This window comes from Pomacea canaliculata, linkage group LG5 (genome assembly GCF_003073045.1).
Source record: "Pomacea canaliculata isolate SZHN2017 linkage group LG5, ASM307304v1, whole genome shotgun sequence".
NCBI classification, from domain to species: Eukaryota; Metazoa; Mollusca; class Gastropoda; order Architaenioglossa; family Ampullariidae; genus Pomacea; species Pomacea canaliculata.
In genome coordinates, this window is record NC_037594.1 from 29,433,636 (window position 1) to 29,449,439 (window position 15,804).

Below are 15,804 nucleotides of genomic sequence, written 5' to 3' on the forward strand. Positions count from 1 at the left end.
AAAAAAAGTTTTTTTTTTGTGTTTCATTTACTAGGAATACTCGTGGCTTTCAGAGTCTGTTAGTGTGTTTCAGACAAAATAAATGCTCTCTGAACTCAAGAGCGGTCCGGTGGCGCAACGGTTAGCGCTGTTAGCGCCTGTCACCAATACAGTGGAGGTTGGCTGCCCTGAGTTCATTTCTCGTCTCGGGCACGCTGATCTTTCTCTGCACGTGGCATCTGTTTACAGGGCTGGCTGCTTGCCGTAATATAGCCTTAGCTGCTGACACGGCGTAAAACACCAATTCCCCCCCCCCCTGAACTCAAAGAACTCTTTGAACTGGCAACGCTGATGGTAAACAAACAATTTAACGAATTTATAGTTTGTTTTGAGAGGAAAAGGATCGTTGGGTACAGTTTAAATAACAAGAAAACATCGAAGACAACGAAGCCTCCTTGGGTTTCACATTATTTAATGACAAAGGAGAACTCGACACGAACAGACACCCGTATATCTGTCTCATTCCTACATGCTGGGTGGCGATTGGGCAACAGGGAGACAGCTCGGAAGTATGTAACTGTGACAAAAAAGTTGATTGATTCAAGAATTTGTTTACTGCGCTCGCCTTTAATCTCCCAGCAAACAGAAGAGACTTTAAACCGATCTTGATCGATTCTCTATGGAGACAGTTGCTGGCTGTTATTCAGGGTTCACACAAAGCACATTAGTGCTGCTTTAGTACGCAGTAAACGAGGGCTGGAAAAACAGCAACCCTATCAGCGCCGCGACTGTCACATCAGGAAGGTTCTAAATAAAGGACTCGGACCGGCGTAATGCTCGGCGTCTTTGATGTTGTTTCTTGGGAGACGCAAACAGTTGGGTGTGCAAGGTGCACGACGAGAGGAGAGGCGGGAGGGACTGGTGTTTTACATCAAGCTAGCAGCTAAGGTTTTATCATGGCAAAATAACCAGGTCTGCAAACAAATACCACATAAAGAAAAAAAAAACCTCAGCGTGCCCGAGACGAGAGTTGAACCCAGGACAGCCAATCTTCACTGTATTGGTGACAGGCGCTAACCAATGCGCTCACTAAACCGTCCGACCGAAGGAGAGTACCCGAAATGAAAACCTTTATATTAGCTCAAGTAATGCTCCAGCCTAGCCGTGCCTGTGAGAACTGACCGTCCTGGGTTCAGATCTCGTCTCAGGAAAGCTGTTCTTTCTCTGTATATGTCTGTTTATAAGGTTGAATGCTTTACCGTGATATACCCGTAGTTGCTTGCTCGGAGTAGATAACCAAGCCCTCATGCAGCCTAGCGCAGGATGAGGGAAGAAATAAAAGAACGAAAAGAACGGAGAAATGACGGAAGGACGAATAAAAATATCTTTATATATATATATATCTGCTCATTATGCGTGTTCCACTTTTCAAATCTCTTAATATCACTTTTCGATTAATCTCTTACTATCACAAACAAGCCTAATCACCATCCATAACTGACAGTATCCTCTTTTGTTCCTGAATATTGGACAGAACAGCTTTTACTTGTTTGACTAGATTAAAACATTACCGCACCGTAAGTACATATATCCGCTCACCTAATGAACGGAAAACGCCATTCATGATGTGTTCATTTATTGAAAACAATTCTGTCCATCTTCTCAACCACACTGGTGTGTCTGCTCTCCCAGAAACAGTCTCTGAGGTCCTACAATGGACCCTCATGATGTCTTGTTGCTTAAAGTTTCTTGCCCTCCTAGATACCGACTGGTGCCTCCGTAATCTCAAGACTGCCTGGTAATAAAATACACGATACATGCAACACTAACGGATTTACAGAACGACAGAACATCCTCCAGTGCCAGACAATGGACCTGTCTGTTTGCTGTCACTTTGCAGGGAAGATAAACGAAGACTGTCATCATCACATGCTCGAGATATGCCAACAGACGGTATTTAAGTTTCTGGTTATCAACATCACAACCACTTGCACGCAACACCTCCCCAACATTCCTCCCTCTGAACCCTCCGTGAATTGAGATGTCTAAAATATTTGCACTTGACTGGAAGTTAAACTAATTTCCTTCCTGCAAGGGACACCGATTAATGTCCTCGTGTTTGTTGATTTGTCCGCTCCATTTAACGCCTATTGACATTTAAAATGAGCAAACCTTCCTTTATCGTGTAAACATAAAATTTTATATTATTTTACTGGCAAAATTGTGCGTTCACATTTGATGAGATTGTGAAAGTATTAATCATCAATCTGATAAATGCAACCTTTATACCTCCTTTACGGTGATGACCTCGGATGACAGGGACTGTTCTGGTTTATTGTTTGTAGACAAACAATTGTGTCTTCTTCCTGATTTGTAGATATTGTAACTGAAAAATATAAACATTCTGGGGCTAACTTTCAATCGGTGTCGGGCCTTAGTGGAGCAGTTATCTGCGCTTGAGTATTTCTTCTGCACAAAACAGGAATATTTAAGGTTAGTGATTCCATTTTTCCCGGCACTTATTTGTCATTCTTCCGGAACACGGACCATTTGTTCCCGAAAGCGGATTTTTGAATAAATCATTGTTTCTGGACACTATTTTCCGTCGCAAGGGGAAGCCACTTGGTTTAAAGGACAATTTTATTTATTTTCGAATTCTCTCATGCGTTCTGGACACTTTGTTTTACGAATGGGCTTAAATTATTATGTCTCGTTGACATGTTTGACTGAAGAATATTGTCTTTTTTATTTTTCACGATCGTTTCTTTTGAAAACGTTCCCTGTTCAGGTCTCTTGCTTGGCTCCGTATATTTGAAGCAAAGGTTAGTAAGGTTAAGTATTAAATCTTAATTACTTATTTAATTGTAATAAGTTCAGTCTCCCTTCTCTAGTCTGTCCGCCCCTCAGCCAATCTCTCCGGCTATCTTAGGAGTGAATCCGTTTCTTTTAGCAGTAAACAGAACAGGTAATTGCTTTCTTGTGTCAGGAAATGATGTGCTAGGCTGAAAGGTTACTCTCCCACCAGTCCCAACCGATTAAAGGTGAAACGACGCAGTTGCCAGAGACTAAACCACTTGGTTTGGCGAACAGGTTATGGAAGACATACAAGGTTGGAGAGAAAACCACTGAACTCATACCATGATGATTAAATTGTTTGCAACGAGACAGTAACTCCAAACAACATTTCATCAAGCCGCTGTAGTGGATAAGTTTTGCCAAGAAGCATCGTTTTCGTATTGCGATAGTGAGATAGATAGACAGAGAGGGAGGAATGAGGTGGGGGTGACAGAAAAAATCGCCTAACGACACTCATCTGTAAATCAGACACATTGATTGTGTGCCAGGGAATACCCAGTAACGGATAAATAGGGCGGCTTGGGAGCTGAGCTTCATTGCCTGCAAACAGCCAACTCCCCGATCAACTCTTCTTGATGCCAACGACTCACAGATTCTCATAGTCTCCCTCTTTGCTGGATACTTTGCTGATGGTCTGATAGGTATATTACACTTTCTGCATCCCCAACCCTTTGGTTGCATTCACTACTCCTCCCTTCATGCAGCCTGGAGTTCAGTTCACAATATCGAACCTCAACAATCGACTGGAGTGCACGGCCGTGCGCGCGAGGGCTGCATCCTGTGAACGTGAGACATTGCAGGCTGCAACCACTGGCAAGCAGGTTCCCACACTGGCATTCTGCTCTTGTGTTGACACCGGGGCAGACTGATATACAGCTATACCAACACCAGGACACGTGACCACACCATTCAGCTCTTGCTTGTGTTGACACCAGGGCAGACTGATATACTCTATACCAACACCAGGACACGTGACCAGACAACATTCACCTGATCGTCGGATACATCTGAGGCTGTGAAGACATGACAACGCAGGTTACCAACCTAAGACATTGTTGGAGAAAGGTGTCTAGACAGACAAACAAGAAATGTTGAGGGAACTCATGCTGCGTGATTTTATTTATAAAAGGATTCAGCAAACACTCTAAAGGTGGACAAATCAAGAAGACAAGACAGATGAGAAAGGTGTAATCAAACAATAATTTAATATAGATAACTAATCATTAAGATGTGAGGAAAGGAAAACGCTAAACAGCAAGTCTAGAAATAAATTAGTTCTTGATCAACATAATATAAATAACATTGGGAGAACTTGTCAAGAAGAAAGCAAAAATAATTTAGAGAGTTATTTTTACGACTGGATTTCTACGACAGCGGAAATACTGGAAGCATCAGTGGACTGGAGAGAAAGCAGTTTATGTATCAAAGAAAAAAGTCCCCAAGCAAATAATTAAAATTAAGTTTCTCATCGGTGTGAGGACACGTCCCCTCGGCTCATGCCAGGGATTGTGGAAGCAAGCATCCAAACTACCGCTGTGCATGTTTTTCTCTCTCTCCTGGATGTTTTTTTTCAAGATGTGAATGACAGCATCACTGCAACGTGCGTGAGAAGAATCTTCTTGAAAAAAAATCATTTTCTTGGCGGAATCTCCTGCGGGAAATGAACTTTAAAACTTTCAACTCCGAGAGCTCTTGCGAACCTGAGTTTTGACGAGTTTTCCTGTGAATGTACAGCGGAGGGCGACCATCAGATCCTCATAATAACAGAGACCAAGCACTAAGATTGTAGCGGAGGAATATAACAAGTTCTGTACGTGTGTATCATCTGGCACCAGATGTGTCTCAAAACATTGCGTCTGGATGTCAACATGTAAGAAGGTCAAAGGTCTCTTTTGTTTCTGAGCCACATAAGGAATAGTAGCTGCGCCACCACAGGGCGAGAAAATAAGAACAATCTGGATTTTTTTTTATATTTTTATTTTTACTTTCTATTCTGAGAGACCTTAATTAAACCGGATGTAAACCAATGCCGGGGCATGCTCCATAGGAGTGTATAACGAGTTGTGAAAACTTTGGATGCAGTTTGGTGTCAAGAACTTGTCTGTGTTTCTCCACTTTGCCGACATCTGGATTTTCCTGAGAATAACTTCTGTGAAATCCCCTGAAGCCAGGCAGGAGTGAGGTACCCCTCGCAGAAGTCAAGACCTTTTGACAAGCCTGCAGCCGCTGGGGCGCAGTCTGGAAGTGTAAAATGTGAACCGCCTGGGACGTTGGATCGCGGTCAAAGGTCAACCCGCCCTCAACACACAGTGACTTGAGTCAAGTCTCCTAGCAACGTGTTGGATTGTGAGGAGTAGCAATTTTTCGTGACAGGTGAGTTATGGTGCACGAGCATAGATTATATCTCACTTGACGGTTGAACCTAAAAATAAAAAAAAACTTACACTTTTCACAATTACTTGCAAATTCCTTGTAAATCAAGAAAAAAAAGACACCGCCGAAACATAAACATTTTTCTCTTGACGAGTAGTCTTGAGAAAAAGGCCTAGACAGTGTCACCTTAGTGTATATTATATAATAAATCAAAATTATCTCCACAAAAAAGTCTTACGGAAATAAAACTTAATAGACTGAGCTCAACTATCGACAACAATCAAGACACCAGTCATCAAGTGCGTGTAGTAGTAGATGTGTGAAGAATTGTGTCCTCGACCGTAAGATATTTTATGTCTGCTTCGTCTACAACGACATCACAAATGACATAAAAAAGAAAAGTGAAGTTCTGTAAGTAGCTAATCCAGTGGAAAAAATAGAGTTCACTCAACGAACTCTGGGATACCTGGGAGGTAATAAAAAAAGAAGTTTATGAATCAATCAGAGAAAGATGGAGTAGACCGATGTTCCACCCCACTTCCCTCGGTCTGAAAAATAGTCTTTTAAGTAATTGATGTTGATGTCGAGTATAACAATCGTTTTCCCTTTAACAAATCTTCCAAAATGAAACATAAATAAATTCAGAAAGGATAAGGATTGGTTACAATACAACATATGCAACAAGTTTTCCTTATTAAATCGAACCTACTATAAGTTACGAAGTTGTTTATTCACAAGAATCCGTAAGTGTGAAGTCTGAGGGTTCTTAGAGCCTACTTTTGGTTGTGGAATACTGAAGACTCTGTGTTGGTATGAGCCTCAGACCTTCATTATCTTGCTGTGTTTTTTTGATATTTAGTATGCGGATTTTTCACGAAATGCTGCAAATTTGATACTCAGAAGCTTGTGAAAGGCTCTGGCGACACACGGTCGAAAACGTTTCAAAACTATATTTAGTTAGAATTACAGAGCACGAGAGCAAACAGGAGAAATAAAGGATTCGTTTCTCACTTAATTACCACTAATTAGCACTGTTTCGGTTGCCGATGTTTATAAACATTGAAAAAATCCAGTGAAATCGACCTTTGTGTTCTTCCGCCGAGTAACCACGATAGCTTACAGAGATGATTAAGCAGACGAGTCATCTTGTGACGTCAGAGTCTTATTGTGACGTCAGTCTCCTAATGACGTCACACGCAGAGGAAGTGTCTGAGGTCATTGCGAAGATTTGACGTCATTTTATTATATGACGCACTCTGTGTGTAAGGCTTGTAAGACTCTGTCTGTCGGAAACTGATGAAAAGACAATTTTGAATCTTTTCCATCTTTTCGTGGCAATCGGGTGCAGCACATTCTCGAGGCATGGTTGTCACTATGGAAACCACACGTCATAGGGTCACGTGACGGCTTTTAGAACGAGACTTCTGTGGAAGCAAAAAAAGAGTCCCGTGTCATTTCTCTTATTAAACACAACATTCTACTAAAAACCTTCAACGTTTTCCACATGAACACACATATAAATAGACGAGATTCAAATGTATCCTACTCTTAACGCCGTTCTAAGCAGTTTTAGTTTGCATTTAGAATCCCTTTAAAAAGGCTTCACTCTCGCAGTAACTTTGTAGCGCTACTTTCTGAAAGTTTCTAAAAATGATTCTTTGGATTTTTTAAGCACTTTTATAAACTGATTTATTTAAGAAACATTTGACATCTTTAAAAGTGAAGACATGTAAAAATTCAAGAACCATATAAATGTGTTGATATAAGGTTTTGATTCAGAGTAACACAACAGAAGTTAAAGACAAATAAAATGAATTTTATGAACATGTAAATGGTGCACAGACAAGATGTCTTTCGTATCTGTTATCGATAAAAATGTCTAGAGGACTTCGTTATTTTAAAATAAACAGTACTCTATAAAGATACAATGTGGTCTAACATAAATGTTTTACTAATGAATTTCATCAATGAGCTCATTGACTTTGAGGTGTCGCAAAAAGAAGTAAATATCCTTCATTGAAATCATATCACAACAGACACTCGCAAGAGCTTCTTGATATATCTTAGTCCCTTTGTATGGCCTAGAAACAAAAACAAAATTATTCCAGATAAAGTGTTTGTAAACAAGACAATACTGATACAAGTTTGCTGAGCTGAACAGGGAAGTAAGACAATCTTTCTATTTTCTTCTGTTTCCTTTCCCTCATTCGTCTGTCTGCGATGTGTCCGAAAGACCAAAGTCTCGACACTAATATACACCGACCTTGGTTCAATACCAGTTGTTTCTCCTTTTTTATCGTCCCTTGATGTGCTGCTTCCTGTTGTCTTTGCGTCGGTGCGGTGGTTCCAGACAAGTTTATGAATAGCAATGGGACTGAGAGTGAGGAGTGCAGATGGACACGTGCCGTGCGGAGGTGATATTCTGGTGATTGTAACCGGTCTCCTGTTACTCATGACCGAAGACGAGGCTCAACCCTTAGCGCCACCTGGGGGCCGCGGTCACATTAATCAGGGGGAGACAAGAACACTTCGTAGATTAACGCGGGCGTCGCATGCTTCCTTTGAATGGAACCTTCCCAGAGAGCGCATCTGACCCTCTGCTGCTGACAACGCGACTGTGACCCCCATGGTGGGGTCACATCACTCTACGCCTAAGCGTCTCTCGGTCCAGGAACTTCTTTACGGAAGCGGAAGGATAGAAGAGCGAGTTCGATTGACGAGACAGTGTAAGGACGCAGTGTCGCAGTCTGGCAAGCCGACGGTGTCGCTTGTTGTCCTCGCGTGAGAGCAACACAAACAATCAGACCTTGACATTTGCCCCCGCCTCTCCCTCTCATTGCTTTATCGTCTTGTTTACTGTGTTTGGAAATGATTTACGCCTTTTACGGACAGCTGGGTTTAAGATAGGACAAAGTTAAAAGATCCTCCTCCTCCTCATCATCATCAGTTGCAACAATGACAGACACCATTTCGGGAGTTTTTAATCAACTCAACACTCGTGTTCTACTTGCTAACAGGTCCTGTGCCCCAGTTATAAGGCGTCCATTCATGAACCATCACATTTCGGTCATTCATTCTATGATGAAGAAGATGATGATGATGATTTTCAAGTTCTCCCTGCTGATACTTGTTCATTGATGTTAGATACAAACTTCGTTGTTTCTTTGCTTATTGCTTTGTTCATTTTCTTTTTTCTTTCTTTCTTCTTTTTTTTTTTTTTTTTGCCTGCCTGCCTCCTTAAAATTTTTTCCTTCCTTCTTTTCTGTGTATAATAAATACGCAAAATTAACTTGACCCTAGTTGCTAACAAGATGTTTACATTACCCCCTCCCTCATTAATTTTAATTTCTGATGCTTGATCTTGATGGCAGCCGTTAGAATTTGTGGGTGTGAATGGACCTTAATAATGACAAGGAAGGGAGAAACATCCTCCGCTGTCCCCGCTCATTACAACCTGCACGCACGCGACCTGTAGCCACGACATGAGCTTTACACTAACACCATGAGCCGATTATCATAACAATCGTTAAAAAAAAAAAACCATCCAGGTAATAAAGTGACAATATCTGTCACAAATATGTGGGAAACCTCGACAATACCGACTATACCGACAACGTAGTTTATTTACTGAAACTTAATTTAGAAACATTTTCTTGCATGATATTTGACGAGTAAACAAAGATATTTCTGCTGCTGTTGACGACGATGGTGTTAATAATGAGGAGTTGGAGGAAAAAATAGAATAATAAGCAAAGGAAAGACTACAATAACAGCCGATGGAAATAATGACAAATGTCATGGTACACAAGTTGTGATACACATACACGTACATACACATACACATACACATACACATACACATACACATACACGTACACATACACATACACATACACATACACATACACATACACATACACATACACATACACATACACATATACACATACTCTCTCTCTCATCTTCTTCCTCTTCCTCTCCTCTACTTTGTCTGCACAATGTCAGAAATAATAAAAACAAGTCAAGGACGATCCCCGGCAACTAACGGGAGGAGGCAAACCAGTTCAAACACGACAGTCATTAGAAAATTGGATTTTTGGATACCAAGGTAGTTGTGATCGACTTTGATGACCCTCGGGATATAATGATGCGGAGTGAAGATGCAAGGCAGCATCCTGCGAAATGGAGATAGAGTTGATGCCGACTGACAGTCACATGAACAATAATGAAATGATGATATACTCTTGGTTTGATATGAATGTTTATTTCCAGTGATATGTATTTGCTTATTTGTTGTTTGTTATTTGCGGCGTATTTACAACAGGTGGTGGACAGTTGGTGTTGTTTGTCGGAGGACGACTCTGGCTTCATCGACTTTTCCGACTTAGGAATACAACAGCGTGAATAAATAATTTGTTGATTCTCGCCAGCCTGCCTTCATCTCAGATAATGTTGTTGCATCTGATTTTACCAGACTTTTCTTTCTGGTGTCTCCAGGCCTTTCACACGTGCGACATTTCACACACACACATATATAAAGACAATGTAAACAGACACACACACAAAGACAGTGTAAACATGTACAGACACATACATAGCGATGCAGACGAACGCACGCACACGCGCACGCACGCTCTCAATATTACCTCCCTGACTCTCTCCTCCCCGCCCACCATCACCAACGAGAACTGTATCTGCATTCATTATTTGACCCTAGTTCATTCACTAGTGACGAACATCGTGTGAAAAATATCATGTTTCAATCCTGAAATCTTGAAATTCGTGGACAGGTGGGGTCTATGCTGGTGGTGTTGGTAAGGAGATTGAGGTTTGTGTTTTAAAGACAACATTCACCAAGTTTAAACTATTTCTGACAGTTTGATGACGCATGCAGTCATTTTTTTCTAGAGAATCAGTCTCTAAACTTGAAATAAATTATTGATTGGGTAGACAAAGAAGTCTTTTATTTCTCTTCGCATTAGTGTTATATTACTTATTTTTTAATCTGTTTCTTCCCTCCACCTTCACTGTTCTTTTTAATGTGTGTGTTTGTATTCATTCTTTTTGTCTGTCTGACATTCCCTGCCTTGCTATCTTTTTATCATTTTTAATCAGTGTAGCTGCAGTTGACCAGAAGTGTGGCTCCACGTCCTTCTTTGTTCGCCGTATGAAAAACAGTGTAGTGTGGACAGTTCTTCATGTTCACATCTCTAGACTTTTTTCATTAGGGTTTTGTCTTGCTCGTTTGGTATACTTAGTTCTTGTCTAAAGTTTACCTTGTATGGTCCCTTCAAGCCACAAAACTCTTTTTAATGTCTGCTTAAGTAGGACATGGACTCGGTCAAAGGTGCAAAACAAGAAGCGGAGAACAGATTATTCCAAAAGTTCAACACCTCTCTTCAATAAAGTTATCGGGAAGACTGCAGCGAAAAGTAGACATAATGGGGGACAAGAGAATGTCAGTGAGTTCAGGCTAAAGGTCAAACCACCCACCTCGACCCAAACTGAGGGAAATATAGCTCAAAGAGTGTTAACAATTTACAGGCCCAACACCCAGTCGTGGCGGTTTGCGTGACTCCGGGTAGGTGGGTAGACAATCAATAGACACACCGCAACCTACATCCTCCTCACCTTCGCTGGCAGCCATCATCTTCCAACATTCCCTGCTTCTTGTGCAACACCATCGGCCTTTCTGCCGCACACGGAAATGTCGCCCAGTTAAACCGTCTCAGACGCCATATTGTGGGGAGACAACACGTGACTGCCTTCCTTTCCATCTGTCTTCCATTGGAGTTGCCAGCGCTCTGCTTTAATCAGTCTCTCCTGCTCGTTACTCAGCAGCGGATTGAGTCTTTATTTCTCTCTGCAGGCTCGCTTCCTCTCCTGGCACAGCTTTTCACTCCCTTGCTGGGGCCATGCTTAAAGTCATTAGCGGGAGGATGCGCGGTGAAAAGAGCTCAGCGGCGATGAAGGGAGTGGAAAGGACTGGGGAGGGTCCAATCTCAGGCGGGCAACCTGAATGTTCATGGCGGGAGGACGAGCCTGTGTTTAAGTGTCGTCACAGCTGCACGCACTAAAAGATTATACAGTATATTCTGCCGGGGGAAAAGATGCTTGAATACCAGTAACTTTAAACATTTTGGATCCACAATCTTCATCCAATCACCTCGCCTTTCAACATTTCATCCCGGTTAGCAAAATAATGCAAAACTAAATTGTAGCTTTTATTTTTCCTATGACTTACAGACAAAAATGAAGTGGAGGAAAAAAAAAAGACGAAAAACCAGATTATTTAATAAAGTTCATTATTTTAAGGATCTGTTAGTTTATTACAAAGAATTTTTTCAAACGTTATTTCAAGCTGATGTTTACATTTCTTCATTATCTTGTTTCGAGGTAAATGCTTGCAGCATTTAGTGAAATATATTTCCCCTTCTGTACAGTGAAAGTTATATAGGTTACATATTATGGAGCATCCCTGTGTACTCAAGTGACGTGTCTGCACTTAGTTCCAGTGTCAGAACGACCTACGGCAATAGTGGAAACACAGAAGAAACAACAGGAGTAAAAGGAGAAGAAGAAGGACGTCTGTATTGAACTTGTGCACTGACTGACACAAATAAAATGTCTGCGAATAGTAGCAGCAAGGCAGATGTATCGGCGTACCATGTGTATCATCGATGTCTACATGCGGCTGTCGCTCGGGTGGTTCAGGGCCAGGCTGTGGTGCCAGCCAAGTGCTCGTCACCCAGCAAAAGCCAACACTCGGCAAAAGTGATGGGTGTGGCACTTGTTCTTGAGTGAACTTCAAATACCCGACCTGACACTGATTTCAGAAGTGCACACACAGCAACCTTGCATCGCAATGTTGACAGCTTTATCTACACGTGGATATGTATCTGACTCCGAATGTATACTAAAATGTGTAAACACAGGTTTATTTCGTGTAACCTCATGCATATGTGGACACACCTTAACACTAACACAGTCCACTAACCGTAGACACGGGCTCATCATAAATAAATTGTGTTTATTATATTAGACCTTCGCTGTCTGTGGCCCGCGGGCCGTAGGTTGGGCCTCCCTAGTCTCGCCAGGCGGTGCCCAACCTTTTGTCGCCCGCGGGCCTCACTGGACATGATATACAATCTCGCGGGCCATAACATGGCGATTTTGCCAGAATCATGATGTTGAGAATGAGATTATGTTGTATCTGGTTAAAATGATCGGGTCTGATGTGGCACCTTTGCAGACCGTAGGTGGGGCACCCCTGTATCAGACAAACCTGTATTCATCACACCACGAATTAGGTTTATCATGCGTAAACAGGCAACCTTATCATGTGCAGTGTGAGGGACTTTGATGATCAGAGGCTGACAAATACTCAAAGATTATTGCTCAGAGAGTGACACACAAAACTCAATTGCACACTTCTAAAATTTAACAGTTTTGACATTTTCTTAAAGCAAAAAGGAAAGAGTGAACACTAATCCCGTGCGGAAGGAAATTTGAAGCACAATACCACCTTTTCTCCTGGGAATTGTTTACTAAATAGCTGATGCTGGCTCTAGAGTCGGAGACAGATATCAGGCATGTGGCAACCTTATTTGACAGAACCATGATTATCAACAGAAGCATTAGATAAACCCTTGTTCGCCTGTGTCAGTGCACAGAGGTCTCTGAAGAGTTAAAAACTACTGCGCATAAAAGCTATAAAAAGGACCAAAACTCCAACAGACAAGATTGTGGAGATAGAGCTGGTTTGGGCAGCTCGTATGTCTGAGTTCCATATCAAGTAATGATAAGACTAGGAACTGGGGACTTTAGTAGCTTATGCAGTCAATCACATGACTGCTTCAGCAAGACAGGCGATGTGAGAGATATAAGACACAGAAAAGCATGCAAAAAAGAAAGAAAAGATGAATAAAAGAACGAAAGAAAGAATAAAAAGAAAAGAATCGAAGAAAAAAGTGAAGAGAAAATGACGAAGAAAGCTTAAAGCGATAAAACAAAAATTAGGAGAGAAAATTGAGGTTTGAAATAAAAAAGGTGAATAATGCAAGAAAATTTGCATCTCAGTTTCAAGGACCTGGAAAGGGACTGGAGCTGTGTGGTTATCAACTTCGACATCAGATCGGAGGTTTGCTAGTGTGAGTAGGTGAAAACCTCCCCAAGTCCATCCTGACCCAGCAATGGTGCGCAAAAACAGAGGGGAGCATTCTGCTTTCCACATTCCATAGGCACGTGAACCACTTACAGCTCACTACTTCCACATGTTTTAGTTTATGAAACATGTAACGTTTGTATTTTGTCACCGAAACAAACGTTTAGAGAATTTTAAAAAGAAATTTATAAAAATAACTTTCGATAATTTTCTATAATTTCCGTTGTAACTATTCTTTATAAAGCAATCACGTTTTTATATTGTCTTTCACATACATATGGCGAGACTGGCATGCACTATTTAAACACTGAAATGTTTTTGTACTAAAAATTTAGTTGGAACTATATATCGCCCAGACATAAAAGACAATGGTACTCTATTATGTATGCATGTATGTATATATTTATGTATGTAAAATGACTGTGTGCTCATTACAAGACAATATAGCTTTTTTGCCTTTACCCTCACTACACTTTCTGGTTTTGATTTTTCTCAAGAAACACTTACAAAGACATATACCTGAAACTGTAATTCTTCACGTATTTAAAATACAAACTTCAACATAAATATTCAGAATAATCGGTATTTTCTAAAGCATGGAATAATAATATGTTGACTTAATGATCACAACTTTGTTTCAGACATAATGAATAAATAAAATATAAAATAGGTTTCTGGGGATAAGAGGAATACTGATGAAAATTAAGTTAAAACTCGATATTAAGTAGAATTACTTTCGTCTATAAACCTTGTAAGAATATCAAATGCAAAATAATTAAATGTCAGGTATTGTAAATTTAGAACCATCTAGCCTTGAACTATTACTTGTTTACATTGCCAGCTGCGCTTAATGAAGTAAGCTGCTCCTTCTGGTTAGTTTCTGGAAAAAAAAACTAAGAGAAGATAGTCATCAAATTAACCTTTGAATATAGTGTGTAAAGTGACACAAAAGTGTTACAGAAGAGAAAAGTAATTAGCAATTCACCAGAAAAAAACGAGAGAAGAAAGAATATGTCAAATGGAATAAATTAAAATATGACACCACCTACATCATTCACATTTTTATTTCTAGCTGCCTATAAGGTTTCAGTTGCACCTAGTCACATCTAATTATTTGTTTTCATTCTCGTAATGTGAGATGTTGGTCAAAATTAATGATGCAGCGACAGCTGGGGATTTGTTTCAGTTCTTTGCTGAGCCATATCCAAAGGGAGGTAAACAGGTTTGTCTATCAAAGAGCATTCTAGATGAACTCTTAATGATTGAAATTTATTAATCATGTTTCAGAGTGAAAGCCTCCCTTACCCTAGTAAAAGACTGAATAATAGTTTTGTATTATTTTTAATGTCAACAATGATTTTACTTTCCACATCAGAAACTGTTGCTTGATGAGGGGATTGATTACCTGTTCCAGGGAGGTAACAATACACTCTCCGTGGACTCCAAAACTCCGATGAGGCAAAAGTGGGTTGTGGCAAGCTCTGAGGAGTGCATTTCTCGCCTCGGACCACGTGCAACTTTGCCAACAGGTAAGGACGAGCAGGTGGGAGGGGTGCCACAGTCATTCTCTCCCTTAGTCAAAGGTTTCAGGGTTGTCGTTCCTACTGCCGACCCAGCATATGGGGATCTTGTTTGTCAAGGGAAAGGAAAGGGATGGACTCTAGAGACGTTAGACCACTTACAGTTTGCAGTCCCTACGACCATACGACCCAGCATATGTAAAAATCGTAAATCGGTTTGACAACCGCTTTTAGTTTCTATGGCCTAGAACGCTACCAATGTTATCTTTCTCTACATTAAAGAGTTCTAGATGTTTATAAAACTAAATCACATTCAATTCAACAGGTGGGCGTCTTAGTTTGGGTCTTTCAAGTTTGGGTATATGAGAAAAATATGCAGTGGCAAGTTATCCTTCTTTAATCTCATGCTCCACGCGTTTCCTGGGGGATGTATCTGCGTTGTCAGACGCCGGATATTGCTGCTGCGCATGCGTTTGATCCCAGATCCCAAAACAACGGAATTCAGCTGACGACGGCAGGCAAAAGCTCCAGTGGGTGTTGCCTTTATTCTTGAGTAGAAAGGTTTAGTTTTCCTTTTAGACTACTTCAGGTGTCCTTCTTTGAACACACAAAACCCTCGATCACGTCTGGAAGCACGTTTGTGAGCCTCCAGAGACACTACAGAATCAGTTTTAAAGGCTCAAAAGAATGAAACTCTCAGAAAATCTAGTGGGTTGAATTGAAAATATTATCATGTCATGTCTGCCTGAACAACCTGAATACGACAATGGAAAAAATGATGCCTTGGCCGTGTCATTGATTCTCATTGTGACCACAGATATCAAAGAAAGAAACAGGATGAAAGAAGAACCGAGGGAGGACGATGTGGCAGAAGATAAAAGAGGCCACATTTTATGTTCATTTTTGTAATGT

The 15,804-nt window shown here is 40.8% G+C and overlaps 1 protein-coding gene across 1 annotated transcript in view; it reads left to right on the forward strand.

Annotated features, from left to right (window-relative positions):
* Positions 1–15,804, forward strand: part of LOC112564804 (PDF receptor-like) — a 72,789-nt gene that overhangs the window by 22,762 nt on the left and 34,223 nt on the right. The window contains exon 2 of the mRNA XM_025239877.1: positions 14,787–14,901. Coding sequence (XP_025095662.1) covers positions 14,787–14,901 — 115 coding nt within the window. The remainder of the gene's footprint in view (positions 1–14,786; positions 14,902–15,804) is intronic.